At 35.3% G+C, this 15,053-nt stretch overlaps 1 protein-coding gene across 3 annotated transcripts in view; it reads right to left on the bottom strand.

Annotated features, from left to right (window-relative positions):
* Positions 1-5,215: 5,215 nt before the first annotated feature.
* The window catches only part of Lgr1 (Leucine-rich repeat-containing G protein-coupled receptor 1), a 113,288-nt gene continuing 103,450 nt past the window's right edge, over positions 5,216-15,053 (bottom strand). For 2 of the 3 annotated variants that reach the window (XM_067787904.1, XM_067787911.1), the window contains exons 16-18: positions 13,898-14,093; positions 11,942-12,138; positions 5,216-11,841 (exon numbers count right to left, since the gene is read on the bottom strand). In XM_067787904.1, coding sequence (XP_067644005.1) covers positions 11,673-11,841; positions 11,942-12,138; positions 13,898-14,093 — 562 coding nt within the window. In that variant the 3' untranslated portion in view covers positions 5,216-11,672. The remainder of the gene's footprint in view (positions 11,842-11,941; positions 12,139-13,897; positions 14,094-15,053) is intronic. The other variant, XM_067787921.1, reaches the window with a different exon arrangement.

The raw sequence follows: 15,053 nt of genomic DNA, 5'->3' as shown, positions 1-15,053 counted from the left end.
TTAATAAATTATAATCTGCTACGAAACATGGCCATATTTGCGGCTTCGGTTGTATTAGCATATGAATCCATAGAATATTGAATTAGTATTAAACACAGCAAACGTATTAATTGTTAGCCTGTTTCACAAACATATTTGTTATGAATAAATGCGTTTAAAAATTTTAATTCTATCTAAAAATTATTTCGCCGGATGAGCAACCCATACAAATATATAGGTGTTTCTTTTTTTTCAAATGTCTCGGGAAATTTTTAAAAATCCCAAAAATTTGGCTCAAATTTGAGGTTTGTCCTGGGAATCCGAAATAAAAATCTGGCAACCCCAGCATGAACCCAGGATCTTCGGTGTGGATGCGGAGCACGCTTCCATCACACCACGGCGGCCGTCGCCTTTGGTCTTCTAAAATCGGCTTACTATGACCACTCTAATGCAATTACCCATACATATGTACATGTGTATATAATGCTCAGTTTTTAAATTTCGCCACAAATAAAACGAACAAAACCAGAGACACCCGAATTACATTAACAAAAATGATAATCTTTCTATGGATGCTAACATAAAAATAAAATTTTATTTGTGTGTGCAAAAATACTTCCACATATGGATGTCATAAATTGGCACTGTTTATATATCCCATCCCATTTCGACCAATTTTGAACCCGACCCCTTTAGAATTGGCTGAAAGTTTTTCTTCTTTTTCTAGCTTACGAAAGACGTTTTTCAGAATTTTTTCATCCAACTCAAAAAAAGTTATGAATTTAAAAAAAAAACACAACTTTTGTTTTCAAAATGCTATAACCGCGGGTTCGAATCGAGCTCAAGGCCTAACAATAATTTTTTATCATTATTATTGTTATGATAAATTTTTTCTTAATTGGAAAAATTTTTAAATTAGAATAGAAGAAAGAAAAAATTTTAGACAACTGCCAAAGCTCGTTGTATAGATCCATTTCGGGAACTGCTAAATTCCTTCATCGGCAACGTTTAGGCGCCGCTGCTATAACCATTCAGCCACCACAGCGGTTTTTTGTTTGTCTTCATTAATCCTACTTCCATTCTGGTTCGTGCCAATTGATATTCACAACACTGCGACATCTGTTGCAGAATAGCTGTGAAAATTGGACTTGCTTGTTGGCAATGCAGCCATAGTGTCATATTTTATTGACACTTTTTTCCCCGTGCTCTGGGATGTATTAACAATTTTTGTTGTTATATCGGCCTACTGATTTTAAGATCACGGGTTCGAATCAATTTTTTAAAGTTTTTTTTTAATTTTTCAGTTTTTCGAGATTTTTCGAATTTCGCCATTTTTTATTTTTTTTTCTCATAAAAAACTTCAATCAATTCTGCAATCATCCCCACTAATCCCGGAATGGGTCGATTTTTTTTTATATTTTTTTTTATTTAATGGAAAAAAATTTTTCAAAAATAAAAATTTTTTTTTTATAAATTTTATTTATATAACAAAAAAATATAAGAAAATGATTTTTAAGTATTCTTTTCTTTATATATGTATGTAATGTATGTGTATACCGGCCTAATGCAGTTAGTTGCTGGACAGCGAAAGCGAGTCATTTTATTCGTAGATTACCATAATATATAAAGAAAAGAATACTCAAAAATCATTTTCTTACATTTTTTTGTTACATAAATAAAATTGATAAAAAAAAATTTTCAAAAATAAATAAAAAAAATATAAAAAAAAATCGGCCCACTCCGGGATTAGTGGGGATGATTGCAGGATTGATTGGAGTTTTTTATGAGAAAAAAAAAATGGCGAAATTCCAAAATCTCGAAAAACTGAAAAATTAAAAAAAAAACTTAAAAATGTTTTTTGTATTTTTTCCGAAAAGTACATTTAAAAACAAATTAAAAAAAAAAGATCCCAAACGGTCAGTTTTTGAAAAAGTTATAGCATTTTGAAAACAAAAACGGCGTTTTTTTTAAAAATTCATAACTTTTTTTGAGTTGGATGAAAAAATTTTAAAAAATTCTGAAAAACGTATTTCGTAAGCTAGAAAAAGAAGAAAAACTTTCAGCCAATTCTAAAGCGGTCGGGTTCAAAATTGGTCGAAATGGGATGTAATACCCCATATATACATATTCATATGGTATATAACTTTAACATTCTGCAGTCTAGAGCTTTTTGCATTTTACAGTTATGTGTATATTTTAAATGTATGTATGAGTGCAAAGCTTTTATTTAAATAGTCAAAGCTTGCAGTATGTAACAAAACCCCCAATTAAGTTTCCATGAAATTAGAGATTCAAAAAGCGTTGGTGTTTCAATATATGTAAATGCTAACTGACTCATTGTATGATATCTATGTAACCCACACGAGAAGAAACAAGTAAAGGTGTCTAAGTTCGGGTGTAACCGTTCCTAATATACTCAGCGTGAGCTTCAATTGTACAGCTCATTTCAGATAAATTACTTTTCTAATCCTACTTGGGCATATTTTAAACACAAACTATATATGTACCCTATGTAAATTTTTTTTCGATCCATTAATTTTTCTTCGAGTTATGGCTCCCGAAATAAAGAAAATTTTTTAGTCATTAAAGTCACGCCCATTTTCAAACATTTGCATTTTTTTCATATTTCTTGTTATAATTCCACTTGGTAGAAGGAATACCATTTATATAAAGTTTTTTTTGTAAAGATATAAAATAAATGTAAGGCGCGATAACCGCCGACTCCGAACGGTATCTGCAAGGCAGATGAGTTTTCAGTGAGAGCTTTTCATGGCCGAAATACACTCGGAGCGCTTGCCAAACACTGCCGAGGGGCGACCCCGCTTAAACAAACTTTCTTCTAATTGTAAAATCTTATTTCTAAAATTTTTATGTTGCTTTGCCCGGGGTGCGAACCCAGGGCATACGGTGTGGCAGGCGGAGCACGCTACCATCATACCACGTTGGCCGCCTCTATCTTAAAAATATTTTATATAAATGGGCATGGTCCTTAACCGATTTCGTAAATTTTTCCTCGGAGCATTTCCAATATTAAAAGCAACATTTCTGCCGAATGATAGGTTCAACGGTTTAATAATATTTGTAAAATTGATTTTATCACAAGTGGGCGGTGCCGCGCACATTATCAAAATTTTGTATCAAGAGTCTCAATAAGACTCCACACATCAAATTTCAACATTCTACGTGTATTATTTACTAAATAATCAGATTTTTTGTGTTTTCCAAAATGTGATATATATGGGCATGGTTGTCAACCGATTTCGCTCATTTTAAATAGCGATGGGAGATGATTACCAAGAAACTCATATACCAAATACGATATACCTTCGAGGAGATTTAGGCCGATCTTCTTTGCATCGTGCTACTCTAAATTGTTCCTACAAATTTGCGGTACTGGACTTAATCATTCTTATCCTCTTATCTTATAGGAAAGGAAAGGAAAGGAAAGATTTGTTATCGAAGTGTTACCAATTTACTATAGACGTGTTATCGATAAGTTATCAAAAAAATTGCTTTTTTATCGAAAAAGTATTGATTTGATATCAGAGTGTTTAAAGCTTGCGTTTGGCATGTTATCGGTTTAATGTCGAAGAGTTATACACATGTTATCGAAAATTTACAAATTTGTTATCGAAAAATTATCTAATTATTATCGAAAAACTATCGAAAATTCATCGGTATGTTATCAAAAAGTTATAGATTTGTATCTAATTGTTATAGGAGTATTAACAATTTCTTACCGACGTGTTCTCGATTTGTTATCAAACAGTTATCGATTTGTTATCGGAATATTACCAGTTTGTTAACGGTGGCCTATGTTTTTTAACAACGACTTATCGGTTTATTGCAACATAGGCGGACGCCGTGGTGTGATGGTAGCGTGCTCCGCCCCCCACACCGAAGATCTTCAAAAATCAAAATTTAGAAACAAGGTTTTTCAATTAGAAGAAAATGTTTCAAAACGGGGTCGCCCCTCTACAGTTTTTGGCAAGCACTCCTAATATATTTCTGGCATGAAAAGCTCTCTGTAAAAATTCACCTGCCTTGCACATGCCGTTCGGGGCAGGCATAAAACAAGTAGGTCACGTCCCGCCAATTTGAAGGAAAAATTTAAAGGAGCACGACTCAGATTGTAAGAGAAGCTTGACCTAAAATCTCTTCGGAGGGTATCGCGCCTTACATTTGTTTTTATTAAAACTTCAATATAAAATCAATGACGCATCTGATAAGAAAAAAATGGGAAAGAGCTTATGACTCGGCGATAACAAACCGCTATATCGAGGATAATAGCACGCTGTCGATAATAAGCCGCTATCTCAACAATAAACTGCCGGGACTTTTGTTGTTACCGATAGAAAGCCGAAATTATTTATGTCTGATAAAGTTACCCCTGTTGTGGTTTAACTTCGATACTTAGGCGAGTACGACATATGAGTACAAGTTGAGGCTGATAGTTTTCAGTAATTTTATTTGTTTGAGGTGTTTGATCCGCTTGTTCCTTGTTGTTGTTGTTGTTGTTGAAGCAGTGCTTCGCCCCATCCAATAATTGCTACTACTCCCAAATTGTCATCAATAACGTCTATCCAGAACTCTAGGAAACTTGCAGTTTCAACAGAGAAGGAGTGGTGTAGAGTCGTTGGTTCCACATTGTAACTCAAAAGAAGACTGGTGTCATGTAGATGTACGTTAGAAGGAGGACACACATTTAGTATGTCGGGGTTGATTATAGGTAAGTGCTTAACCTCTTAGAGTATCCAGATCGAAGTTGAGCTAGAGTATCCAGATCGAAGTTGAGCTAGAGTGACGCGCATCTTCCTAGAGAGAAAGCTTTCCTCTTCAGCGAATTCAGGGTATCTATCTCTAAGGACCGAGTTTGCCAGGCAATTTCTGGCATAGAAATACGACACCTCTTTTTGGATATTACTAAAGACCTGTTTTTATTTTTCTTCTACAACCGGTTGTGACTCAGATGCCATATTTTCTCATAATGCTTGCGGAGATTACTTCTTAAGTCTCTGAGAGGTGGGGCCTCTTCAAACATATGTCTATTGGGATGCCCATGTTTCTTAGTATTCAGCAGAAACTGTTTGTTCAGCATTTCATTACTCTTCCTTATGGCGGGACATATGTTCATAGACACCACCACACCATTAACACACGGAGGCGAGAAACATTAGGGAGAGATGAACTCGCTATGTTAATAAAATCGCTTTTATTTCAATTTATGCACATTTTATTTAAAGATAAATTATTGAATTATTATATAATCGTCTTCATACACATAAACATATACCACACAACTTTGATTAATAATATTACATTTTCAATACTTATATCAATATATATTTTGACTGTACAGTAAACAAATGTGTATATCTACTTGGACATTTATGTAAGGGTGGTCCTTTTAAATCAAGTTTCCATTTTGTTCCCGGCTCAATCTTTAAACGGTAATAGAAATGATAAAAATATCACACACAATTTTTGGTAGCGATCGGAGACAGAGATTTCAGTCACTCACATAACCATAGCGCGTCCTCTGTTAACGTCACCGCCACAGAGGTTGTACAATAATAAAATTTGCTAAAACATCCAAAGCAGTAGACCCAGAGCCATGCCGATGCGAGATTCAAATATCTCGCGTATGTCTTTAACCGACAGGTTGTCCACCTCCGTTACCCCTTAAATATCGTATGGTATCGTTCGATTTCTAAACGATTCCCTAAACGCTATCAGCACACAGATAAATTGCAAGTTGAATCAAAAAGCCTGTTAGACCTGGAAGGGGGACTCCTTGTCTCAAAAGGTAGACTGCAGATTATCTGTCTGTTCGTCAGTCATCGGTGCAATCCAGGAATGTAACATCTAAGCCCGGAAGAATTTTAGCAGGCATGCCACAGGGTGGTATCCTTTTCCTGCTCCGCTTACCACCAGAAGAATTCCCATTGTATCATACCCCACCGACTGCACAAAAATGGCTACAGGTCACGGGCCACGCATCGATGAACTATGTAATAACATGAACAATTATCTCCATAATATCTCCACCTTCTTCTCCTCTAGAAATCTGACATTTTCACTGACCAAATTATCGGCGACCCTATTTACAACATACACAAAACAAATGTCGAACATATTGGACATCCACGTCGATGGCATTACGCTACCGACTCTCTTACATTCAAAAATACTGAGAGTAACGTTCAATCAGGATCTAGATTTTTGCAAGCATGCATCCGAAATTGTAGTCCGAAATACGATACCTGAGACTTCAGCTGTATAAAGAAAAAAAAAAGCAAACGCAAGTCTTCATAGATATCCACCAAAACGAGTTCTACCTCTATGCCGAAATTGCCCGGCGAGCCCCATTTTAAAAGTCAGATAAATTGTACGTTAAATCAAAAAGCTTTTGACAAAGCATCTAAACCACGGCACTTTACTGCAAGACCTGAAAGGGCCTCCTTGTATCAAAAGGCAGACTACAAATTATCTGTCTGTTCGTCAGTCATCGGTGAAATCCAGGAATGTAACATCTAAGCCCGGAAGAATTTTAGCAGGCATGCCACAGGGTGGTATCGTTTTCCCGCTCCGCTCGCCACCAGAAGAGTTACCATTGTATCATACCCCAACGACTGCACAAAAATGGCTACAGGTAACGGCCCACGCATCGATGTATTATGTAATAATGGGGCGAGCCCCATTCTAAAAGTCAGATAGCCCAAACTCACAGTAGAGGAAAGCAACTACCAGGTAGACGCGCGTCCTCCTAGCTCAACTTTGGTCTGGATACTGTTACCGGCTAACCTCTCACCTATCCAGAACAAACCCCGACATACACCACAGAGGGTTAGAATATACCCGCGGCAGGTATGCCTGTCGTAAAAGGTGACAAAAATACCAAATTAATTCAAGCGCAATATATAGATTCTCCAACCAAATTTTCAACCTCCCCTACGCGTGGCGAATGCTGTTTTTTTAACAGCCACGGCTCTGGCCACCCCAAGTTCCTTATGGATGTAGGGGTGGAAGGGCGAGAAGGCCGGAAAGGTTTGCATATAGTCATACCATATCGTTCCCGAGATGGTCGGGCTAGTACTTTAATGATGCTTGTTACCGGAAAGTACCGGATCTGCATACGGTAAAGGACAATCAAGATCGATAACACTCCACAAGGCCTTCAGGGAGTATCCTCATCGCTTCAATCCCCACATGACACCCACCATCTTTTCAATATGAAACCAACGCCTCTAACACCCTTTTCTCTCTGGCCCACCTCTGTTGAAACTGCAATTTTCCTTGGACTTCCGTTAGAGAATATTGATGAAAATTTGTGAGTGGTTGCATTGCTACACACTGCTACAACAACAACATTAACCTTATTTATATGTAATACGGCTTACTATAATATTATCGATTTTGGGCTGTTATAAAACAATCTTAATACTAATCCCTGTGTAACACCCCTTAACCGTCTCCAATCGGTACCATTTGTAGATGTGAGACTGGGAAAATCGGAAACTTGGTTTATAAGGATGACCCAAATTTATATATTTTATAACAAATATTTATTATTATATAAATAAAAATATTTAAGTATTCCTATCTACACAATTTGCATTCAAATTTCTAAATTGTTGATGAAAGTTTAATACAAATTCTCTAGCACAATATTCGTATAATAAAATAGGACGTTGGTCTACTTCTACATTTATTAATTTATAATGTACTAACATACCTGCAAACTCATTTTAGTCATTTTCAAAAAATGCATCTAACTTGTTTTCTGATAAACATTATACATACTTTTTTCATTATGTTATAAAACTAAGCGACTGTTAAATTAGAACTAGGTTAAGTATGAAATTTAAACATGTATTAAGTTTATCCGAGGCTCATTTAAGAAAAACAAATGTCGGTATCTTTCTAAATATCTATATATATAAAAAGAAGTGTACATTTGGATTGTCACTCCATAACTCGAGAACGGCTCGACAGATTGCCATGAAATGTTTAGGAAAGATACAAGGAGAGATGATGGTTAGTTGATTTTGAAATCCCAAATCGGTTTAGCCATATATATATAAAAATCAAATTCTGTGTGTGTGTGTGTTCGCTATGGAAACGTATTTCCCACACATCAATCATCACCAAATTTTGGTTTTGGGTTCCTTCGATCAACGGGAAGATTTTAGGCTAAAAATAATTTCGATATATAAAAGGGGCGTGGCAGCTCCCATAAAAATGGAATATATTATACTGCATATATCTGGATGTCGTAATGGTAGGATAATTAAAATTGGTAAGGAGCTATGTGACGTTAAGTCCTAAAACCTCCAGTAAAATGTGGGATGGGGAAAAACTATGGCTGCCGTACAAACTTAAGTTATTTTAACACCTAAAGTTTGACTGCATTGTTCAGTTTATGCCTTTTGGACGTTTAGTAATCTGCCCCTGTTTAAAAAACTTGTTTAGCTTCAGTCTATCTACATCTTCTATAAAAATCAAATTCTGTGTGTGTGTTCCCTATGAAAACGTGTTTGCTATACTTCGATCATCACCAAATTTTGGCTCGAGGTTCCTTCGATCAAGAGGAAAGTTTTTCATATTTCAGAATTAAGAATTTTAAATTTAAATGTTTTTGTTTTTTGGCTATGCGAAACAACTATCTTAGCTCCCAAAAATGATCATGTTAAGAAAATAAATGATCGCTTTCAAAATCAATTTCCTGGTGAAGTGACGAAATATAAATCGATCGACACAGTTACAGATGAAGATAAAATTGTGAGTTATCCAAATGTATTTCTATACTCCTTAGAACCAAATGAAATGCCTGCGCATATATCAACTTTGAAAATTGGCTCACCCGTCATGCTTCTTCGGAATGTAATCAAAGCAACAATCATCAGCGGTAAAAGCAATACAATAATATAAAATAAGATACAATAAGATACAAGAATACAATTTTTTAACAGAAAATTTCACCAAATATGCGTACAAAATTCAATTCAATTTACGGAACAATAAATTAAATTATCAACAAACAAAACAGAAAAAATAACGCAACATCCATTCGATCTCGGGCGCTACAACGTGCGCCTGGTAAAGCTAGTTACTTATATATTTTAATAATACGATAACTAATAATGCAAAAGGAATTTAATTATTTAATTATATACTAAATATTTGGACACTCTCACACATAAATTTATACATACACATATAATTATACTCAGCAATAAATATGACTATTTTTATGACAACAATTTCCACAATAATTATAAAAAATATGTTTACATTTATAAATTATTAATATAGGCTATGCTGTTCCTTATTTTAAATGTTAAATTTTTATAAAATATTTATTATTAGGTAATAATTGTTGATAAACAAATTAAGAGTCGTTCTAAACTTTGTTGATAAAAAAAAAATTTAGAAAAACTTTCGAAAAATGTTTTATTAAAAACAAACCAATTGCACGCAAAGATATCCGAACTACCTGAAGGTTCTCATCAATCACAAGATGAACAGACTACGTGATTCCCTATCTGCACTTCGAGGGCGATCTTAAGGCCACAACAGAGGTAGACGGTTGGCGCAAAGGTGCTCAAATGGCGGACGAGGCGATACCTGTGTACGCAGATGTTTCCAAAGTAGTGGAAGGAGTAGGGTCTGCGGTATACTGTGCTGATCCGGAAATAAACAGATCCTACAGGCTGCCAGATTACTGTAGCGTTTTCCAAGCGGAAATAGCAGAAGTAACCAAAGCAGTAGAAACCCTGGGAGGAAATAGCCCAAACTGCAATCGTGTTAACTTTTATATTCAAGCAGCAATTAAGGCAATAATCTCGCATACCACAGCATCTAAATGCGTGTTGGAGTGTAAGCAGTCCCTGGAGAGAATCGGGACAGGGAGAAGCATACATCTATATTGGGTCCCAGGGCATATGGGAATAGATGGGAATGAAAAACCGGAATGAATTAGCTAAAAAGGGTGCATCTCTTGAAGCTTGCTCCGTAGACATCCCAATTAGACTGGGCGAAATTAAGCGAAGGCGAGAGGTGCACGTGATCGACCAAGCAGGAAAGGCGTGGGTTCAAGCGCGGCGCTTTAAAGTGTCGAAAATGATGTGTAGGTCTTACAACCTTAGACTAACAAAGTTGTTTCTATCATTAAAAAGAGAGGACTGTAGACTCATGACGGGTATTGACTGACTGGACACTGCCTTCTGGCGCCACATGCCTTTAAATTAGGCTTGGTCAGTGATAGTAGATGTAGGAAGTGCGGGCTGGAGGAGGAAACGATCGAGCACGTTCTGTGCTCTTGCCCTGCGCTTGCCAGGCTAAGACTCCAGCTATTAGGAGTGATACAGCTGTCAGATCTAGAAGCAGCAAGTGGCTTAAATCCTAGGAAGCTTCTAGTATTTGTCAAGATGACGGAGTTATTTTATGACATAGGTCCTGGTTTTTGATAGGGTTTTTCAGTTTGGTCGTTAAAACAAACTTCTGGTAACACTACGGACTTATTCAGTCTATGTGAGCTCCTAATGGACCGGCCAGTTCAACCTAACCTAACCTACCTGAATGTTCGGGTACTGGGGCGTATACGTAACATTTTTGTATTACTTGCATATGCATAAATTATAAAAAATATATATTCATTAAAAAAATATGAAGTATTTTTAAAGCTTTTTTAGAACAACATTTCCTTACAAAATTTAAGTTATAAGAACTTAATACATAACCAAAATATTTTTTTATAAATAAGAAGTTTGTACTTAATATCAAGCTTTTACAATGGTATTTGGAACTTAACCTTTGAATTTCCCACGCTAATTCCTACAAACATATATATTAGAGTAATTATATAAAGTGCACTTTTTTGAAATTTGAAAACGTTATCCCCCCAACATTGCAACGAAGAGGTCGCACTTGTCGTTTTTAAACGGTTTTATTTAGCTTGACGGCTTCGGCTCCTATATAGCAAATGACGGCATAAGCGAGAGACTTTATATGTAAAACTAAAACTCTTTAATAGACATTTACTTATGGATTTTATGTGTAAAAATTATTGAATTAAATTTATTATAGTTTTTAAAAGTAAAAATCATTTACTGACAGTGAAAAATAAAAGTCAAAATGCAATTAATGATGAATTTTAAAAGATAAAGTCATTGTTTGACAGATTCTGAAGGTTTCACAATTAAATATCTTTAAATTCCAATTACTGAAGACTTTTTTAAGCAAAAACCTCTGACCAGTTCCCTTCAAAGCGAAAAATATCATAGCTAATGTGCGGCTGCTCAGAAGGAGTCTCCCTTATAAGGCCCGAAGAATTTAGGTTCATTGGGGCTATCCTTGCATGGGCTTGCATGGTAGGCATTGATAAGCCGGTGGTTATAAAGTTAAAGCCAGCCTCATAAGATATTACTTTGACTTTATGAGGCAGCTTAAACTAAGGCCTATTCTCTTTATGGAACCCCTGAACATTTCGGGTTAAATTATGCTAAGGAAAACAGTATTATGCCTAACTTTGACATCCAGTGTAATACAAAGTTTGACACAAATCTACTCTCTTTCGAACTACTTTCTCAAACTCCATTTAACAAACTAGTGTTAATTGCGACTAGTTCGATATTTCTCTGCAGGGAAACTAAATATTCTATAACACAAAAACATACAGTACAGTATACAACTCAAACAAATTCCTCATGCTTTTTCAACATCAATTGTATCTCTGGTTGCCGACTGGCTGATGATGAGCTGCGATGTTGTATGGTGACATTTGTGGTATATGGCGCCGATAAACTGTTCTTATATTTCAATGCGTGCTGTTTGCAAATACCAAATCTGTAAGAAAAAATTCTTTTTCAGCATTATTAACAAATACTTATTACTTACATATATCAATAATTTGTATGTTGACAACTTTATTATATAACTTGTATCATCTGGTGCGACTTACTTTGATAGCAGTGCATAGAGATCCGTCCGATATTGCGATGTTAATATTGCATACAAATAAGGATCAGCACAAGAATTTAGAGGATAGAAGAAAACCAATAGAATTTTTGATTTAGTTACATTTATCAACGGATAACCGGCTAGTGCTGTTAGACCAAAGAATGCGATTGGAGCCCAACATGAGAAGTTGGTGAAAACCTGAAAATAGAGGACTGTTATAAGAATACTCGTACTCGATAATCGCAGTATTTCAAAATAATTAAACGAAACTGTTAAAATATCACATGCATACTTTCAAATGAAAAATAATATTGACAGTTGTCAAACAAAACAGAATATACATATAATTCCACACTATGGGCCATTTTCACCATCTTCGGTTAGTCACTTATCTACAAGTTATCGAAATTTTCGTTTTCTACATGCTAACTGAAGCTTCGCGTCTCAGTTAAGTGCAAGGAAAAAGTATAAACAAAAGTCAGCTGATTGACCATTTTTCATGTATTCGCGATAGATTTTTACTACAAAATATTCACAATTAACGAGTTAAACGATTAACGCCGTTGGTCACCTTGTGTTAGTGAAAGCAAAAATGTCATATAAACCTATCAAAAGTCAGCTGTTTAACCAGTTTTCATCTATTCACGATAGATTTTTGCGATTTTTACTACGAAATATTCACAATTAACGATTTATCTAGCCGGTTGGTCACCTTCTGTTAGTGAAAACAAAAATTTCAAATAAAACTATCTAATAGAAATCTATCTGGTAAAATCTAACTTAACTAGAGATGGCGAAAACGATGCTTTATGAGCACAACAAGGTGCTATTCAAGAGAGAGAGTCTTGTCGGCGCAACTACTCGTATGTATCCTAGTGGAAGATAAAATCTTGCAAACTACATCAGGCACCTGATTTTAATAGCGCGAAAGCGTATGAGCGTAAGTGTATAGGCAGATAGACGATATATCGTACAAGAAACCCAGAATATAATGTTACAAGCGCAAAAGCGTTAAATATTCTAGTGTAAAACCGTATTAGCGTGAAAGCTTATCATTGTAGTAGTGTAAAAGCGCAAAATTATACAAGATTTTGACTTACTATGACTGCGCAATATAGTATTAGCATTAAACCGTACGCTAGAAAAGTAATTGCAAAAGCGTAATAGCATAAAGCGCACGAGCGCATTAACGTATCCGTCATTTCATTAAAAATTAACAAAAAGGGATAACTATTGCCTTTCTATTTGCTACAATATCCTATTATCTTTATCAATATAAACTGAGTTGCGTGCAGCAATATTAGCATAGAATAGTACTTGTGTCAAACGCATAAGCGTAAAATTTAACATGTCTAAAAAATCCGAAAACCGGTTCTAGAGTGTACTTGTACTCACTAGCGTGCGTATGAATGTAACAGTGTACAAGGTGTCGGCGTAAAAGCGTAAACTAGCACTAGCATAAAACCGTTTGATCTTAGTAGCATGCAAGCGTGGCAGCGTATAAATTTAGTTGCGTTTAAACGTTTAAGCGTACAATTTAGTGCTACATAAAGCGTGTTGTCGTATAGACCCTTTGGCGTGAGTGAGTAGTAGCGCGTTAGCGTAAAATTTCATATATTTCCGTAGACGCAGTCAAAATCGTAGTCGCGGTCGTAAGCATGCAGGTCTGCCGTAGAAAAATTCAAGCGTAATTGCCTATAGCGCAAACTTCTATTAGTTAGACGCAACAACGCAAAAATTTTAAATTAAAATTTTTTTTTAATTTCAATCTAAATAAGAACTTTGAGCATCGCCTCGCAAATATTAACTTTGAAAGCGAAAAGAGTGTAGAAAATTGTTAAAAATTTTTTCTTTCATAACTTTGGTCTCATTTTTAGGCACGCCACTGTAACTACCGTGCTTAACATATTTTCCCATGTGTATGTAACATACATATATAATTTATGCTTGAACTCACCAATAGAGCCATTTTTTTTGCAATGGTCATTTCGCCTCTGTGTGCACTATGCGCGTGTCGTGTCTCCTCGCCCAGGGACAAATAAATTTGTGCATAGCAAATTGTTATGATAACAAAAGCGCAGCCATTTGAACCTAAAATTGCCACTAGATATATCGTATCGTATATGTCTCGTATCTCCATTGGCAAGCAGATGCTGTGAATTGAGAGCAAAAAAAATTAGTTATTTCGTTGGAATGCAAAAAACTGTGAAATATTGAGAAGCGATTATGTTACTAAATATTTATTCAAGCATAATTATGGCATTAAGTCGTCAATATGTTAGGTCAGGTTGAACTGGCCGGTCGATAAAGGCCTCACATAAACTGAATGTGTTCATTGTGTTACCAGAATAAACTCCCAATTGTGCGACACGTTAAATTTTCATTCTTACTATCAAATCATTGTGGCTTATTCGTGATCGCAATGTCAAATGTGAATTAAGCTGTGAAATATATTTTTCCTAAACGAAAAAATAGTGTTATAGATTAAAAAAAAAAGTCGAGGGAAGGAGAGAAACCAACCCGAAATAGAATCAGGCTGATCCTGAAACGTTACTGAAATTTACCTGAAAATAAGCCCTAATGATCTTAAACTGATCTCAAAAACAGTTTTTAAAAATCTCAAAAATTCTGTGAAAGTGATTCGGAGATAATTTTAAATTGGTTTCAAAATTATTCCTATACAGTCTCGAAATTGTCAAAGAATGAATAGCTAGTTTAATCAGCACTGAAAGAAATGGTGCTAGTAAAATCAACAAATCGGTTCTGTTGTTCTTGACTTAACGGTGATTCGGTGAAATTGATCGAATTATGTTTAATTCGACCAAGTTCTTTGCAAAGCAAACAAATTAGTTTAGTCATTTCAACAGAAGATAAATTGTCGCTCTTAAGTTAACAAAATTCTGTAAAATTGACAGATTCCTGGTCAATCTAACTGATTTTTCTGTTAACACAACTGATCTCACTGATCATTTCAACAGCGATCAACAGTCAATACATGAGCAAATTTCAAAGAGAATTTTACGCTCACTGCGCTCTCTACTTTATACTTATGATGATGGTGCCACTTGTTTAAAAAATAATACCAAAATAAGAAAACCACCAAATCGAAAAAA

This window comes from Eurosta solidaginis, chromosome 1 (assembly GCF_040869045.1).
Source record: "Eurosta solidaginis isolate ZX-2024a chromosome 1, ASM4086904v1, whole genome shotgun sequence".
Lineage (NCBI taxonomy): Eukaryota > Metazoa > Arthropoda > Insecta > Diptera > Tephritidae > Eurosta > Eurosta solidaginis.
The sequence above is the reverse complement of the archived record's forward strand: the minus strand, read 5'-3'. Positions and strand labels throughout refer to the sequence as shown.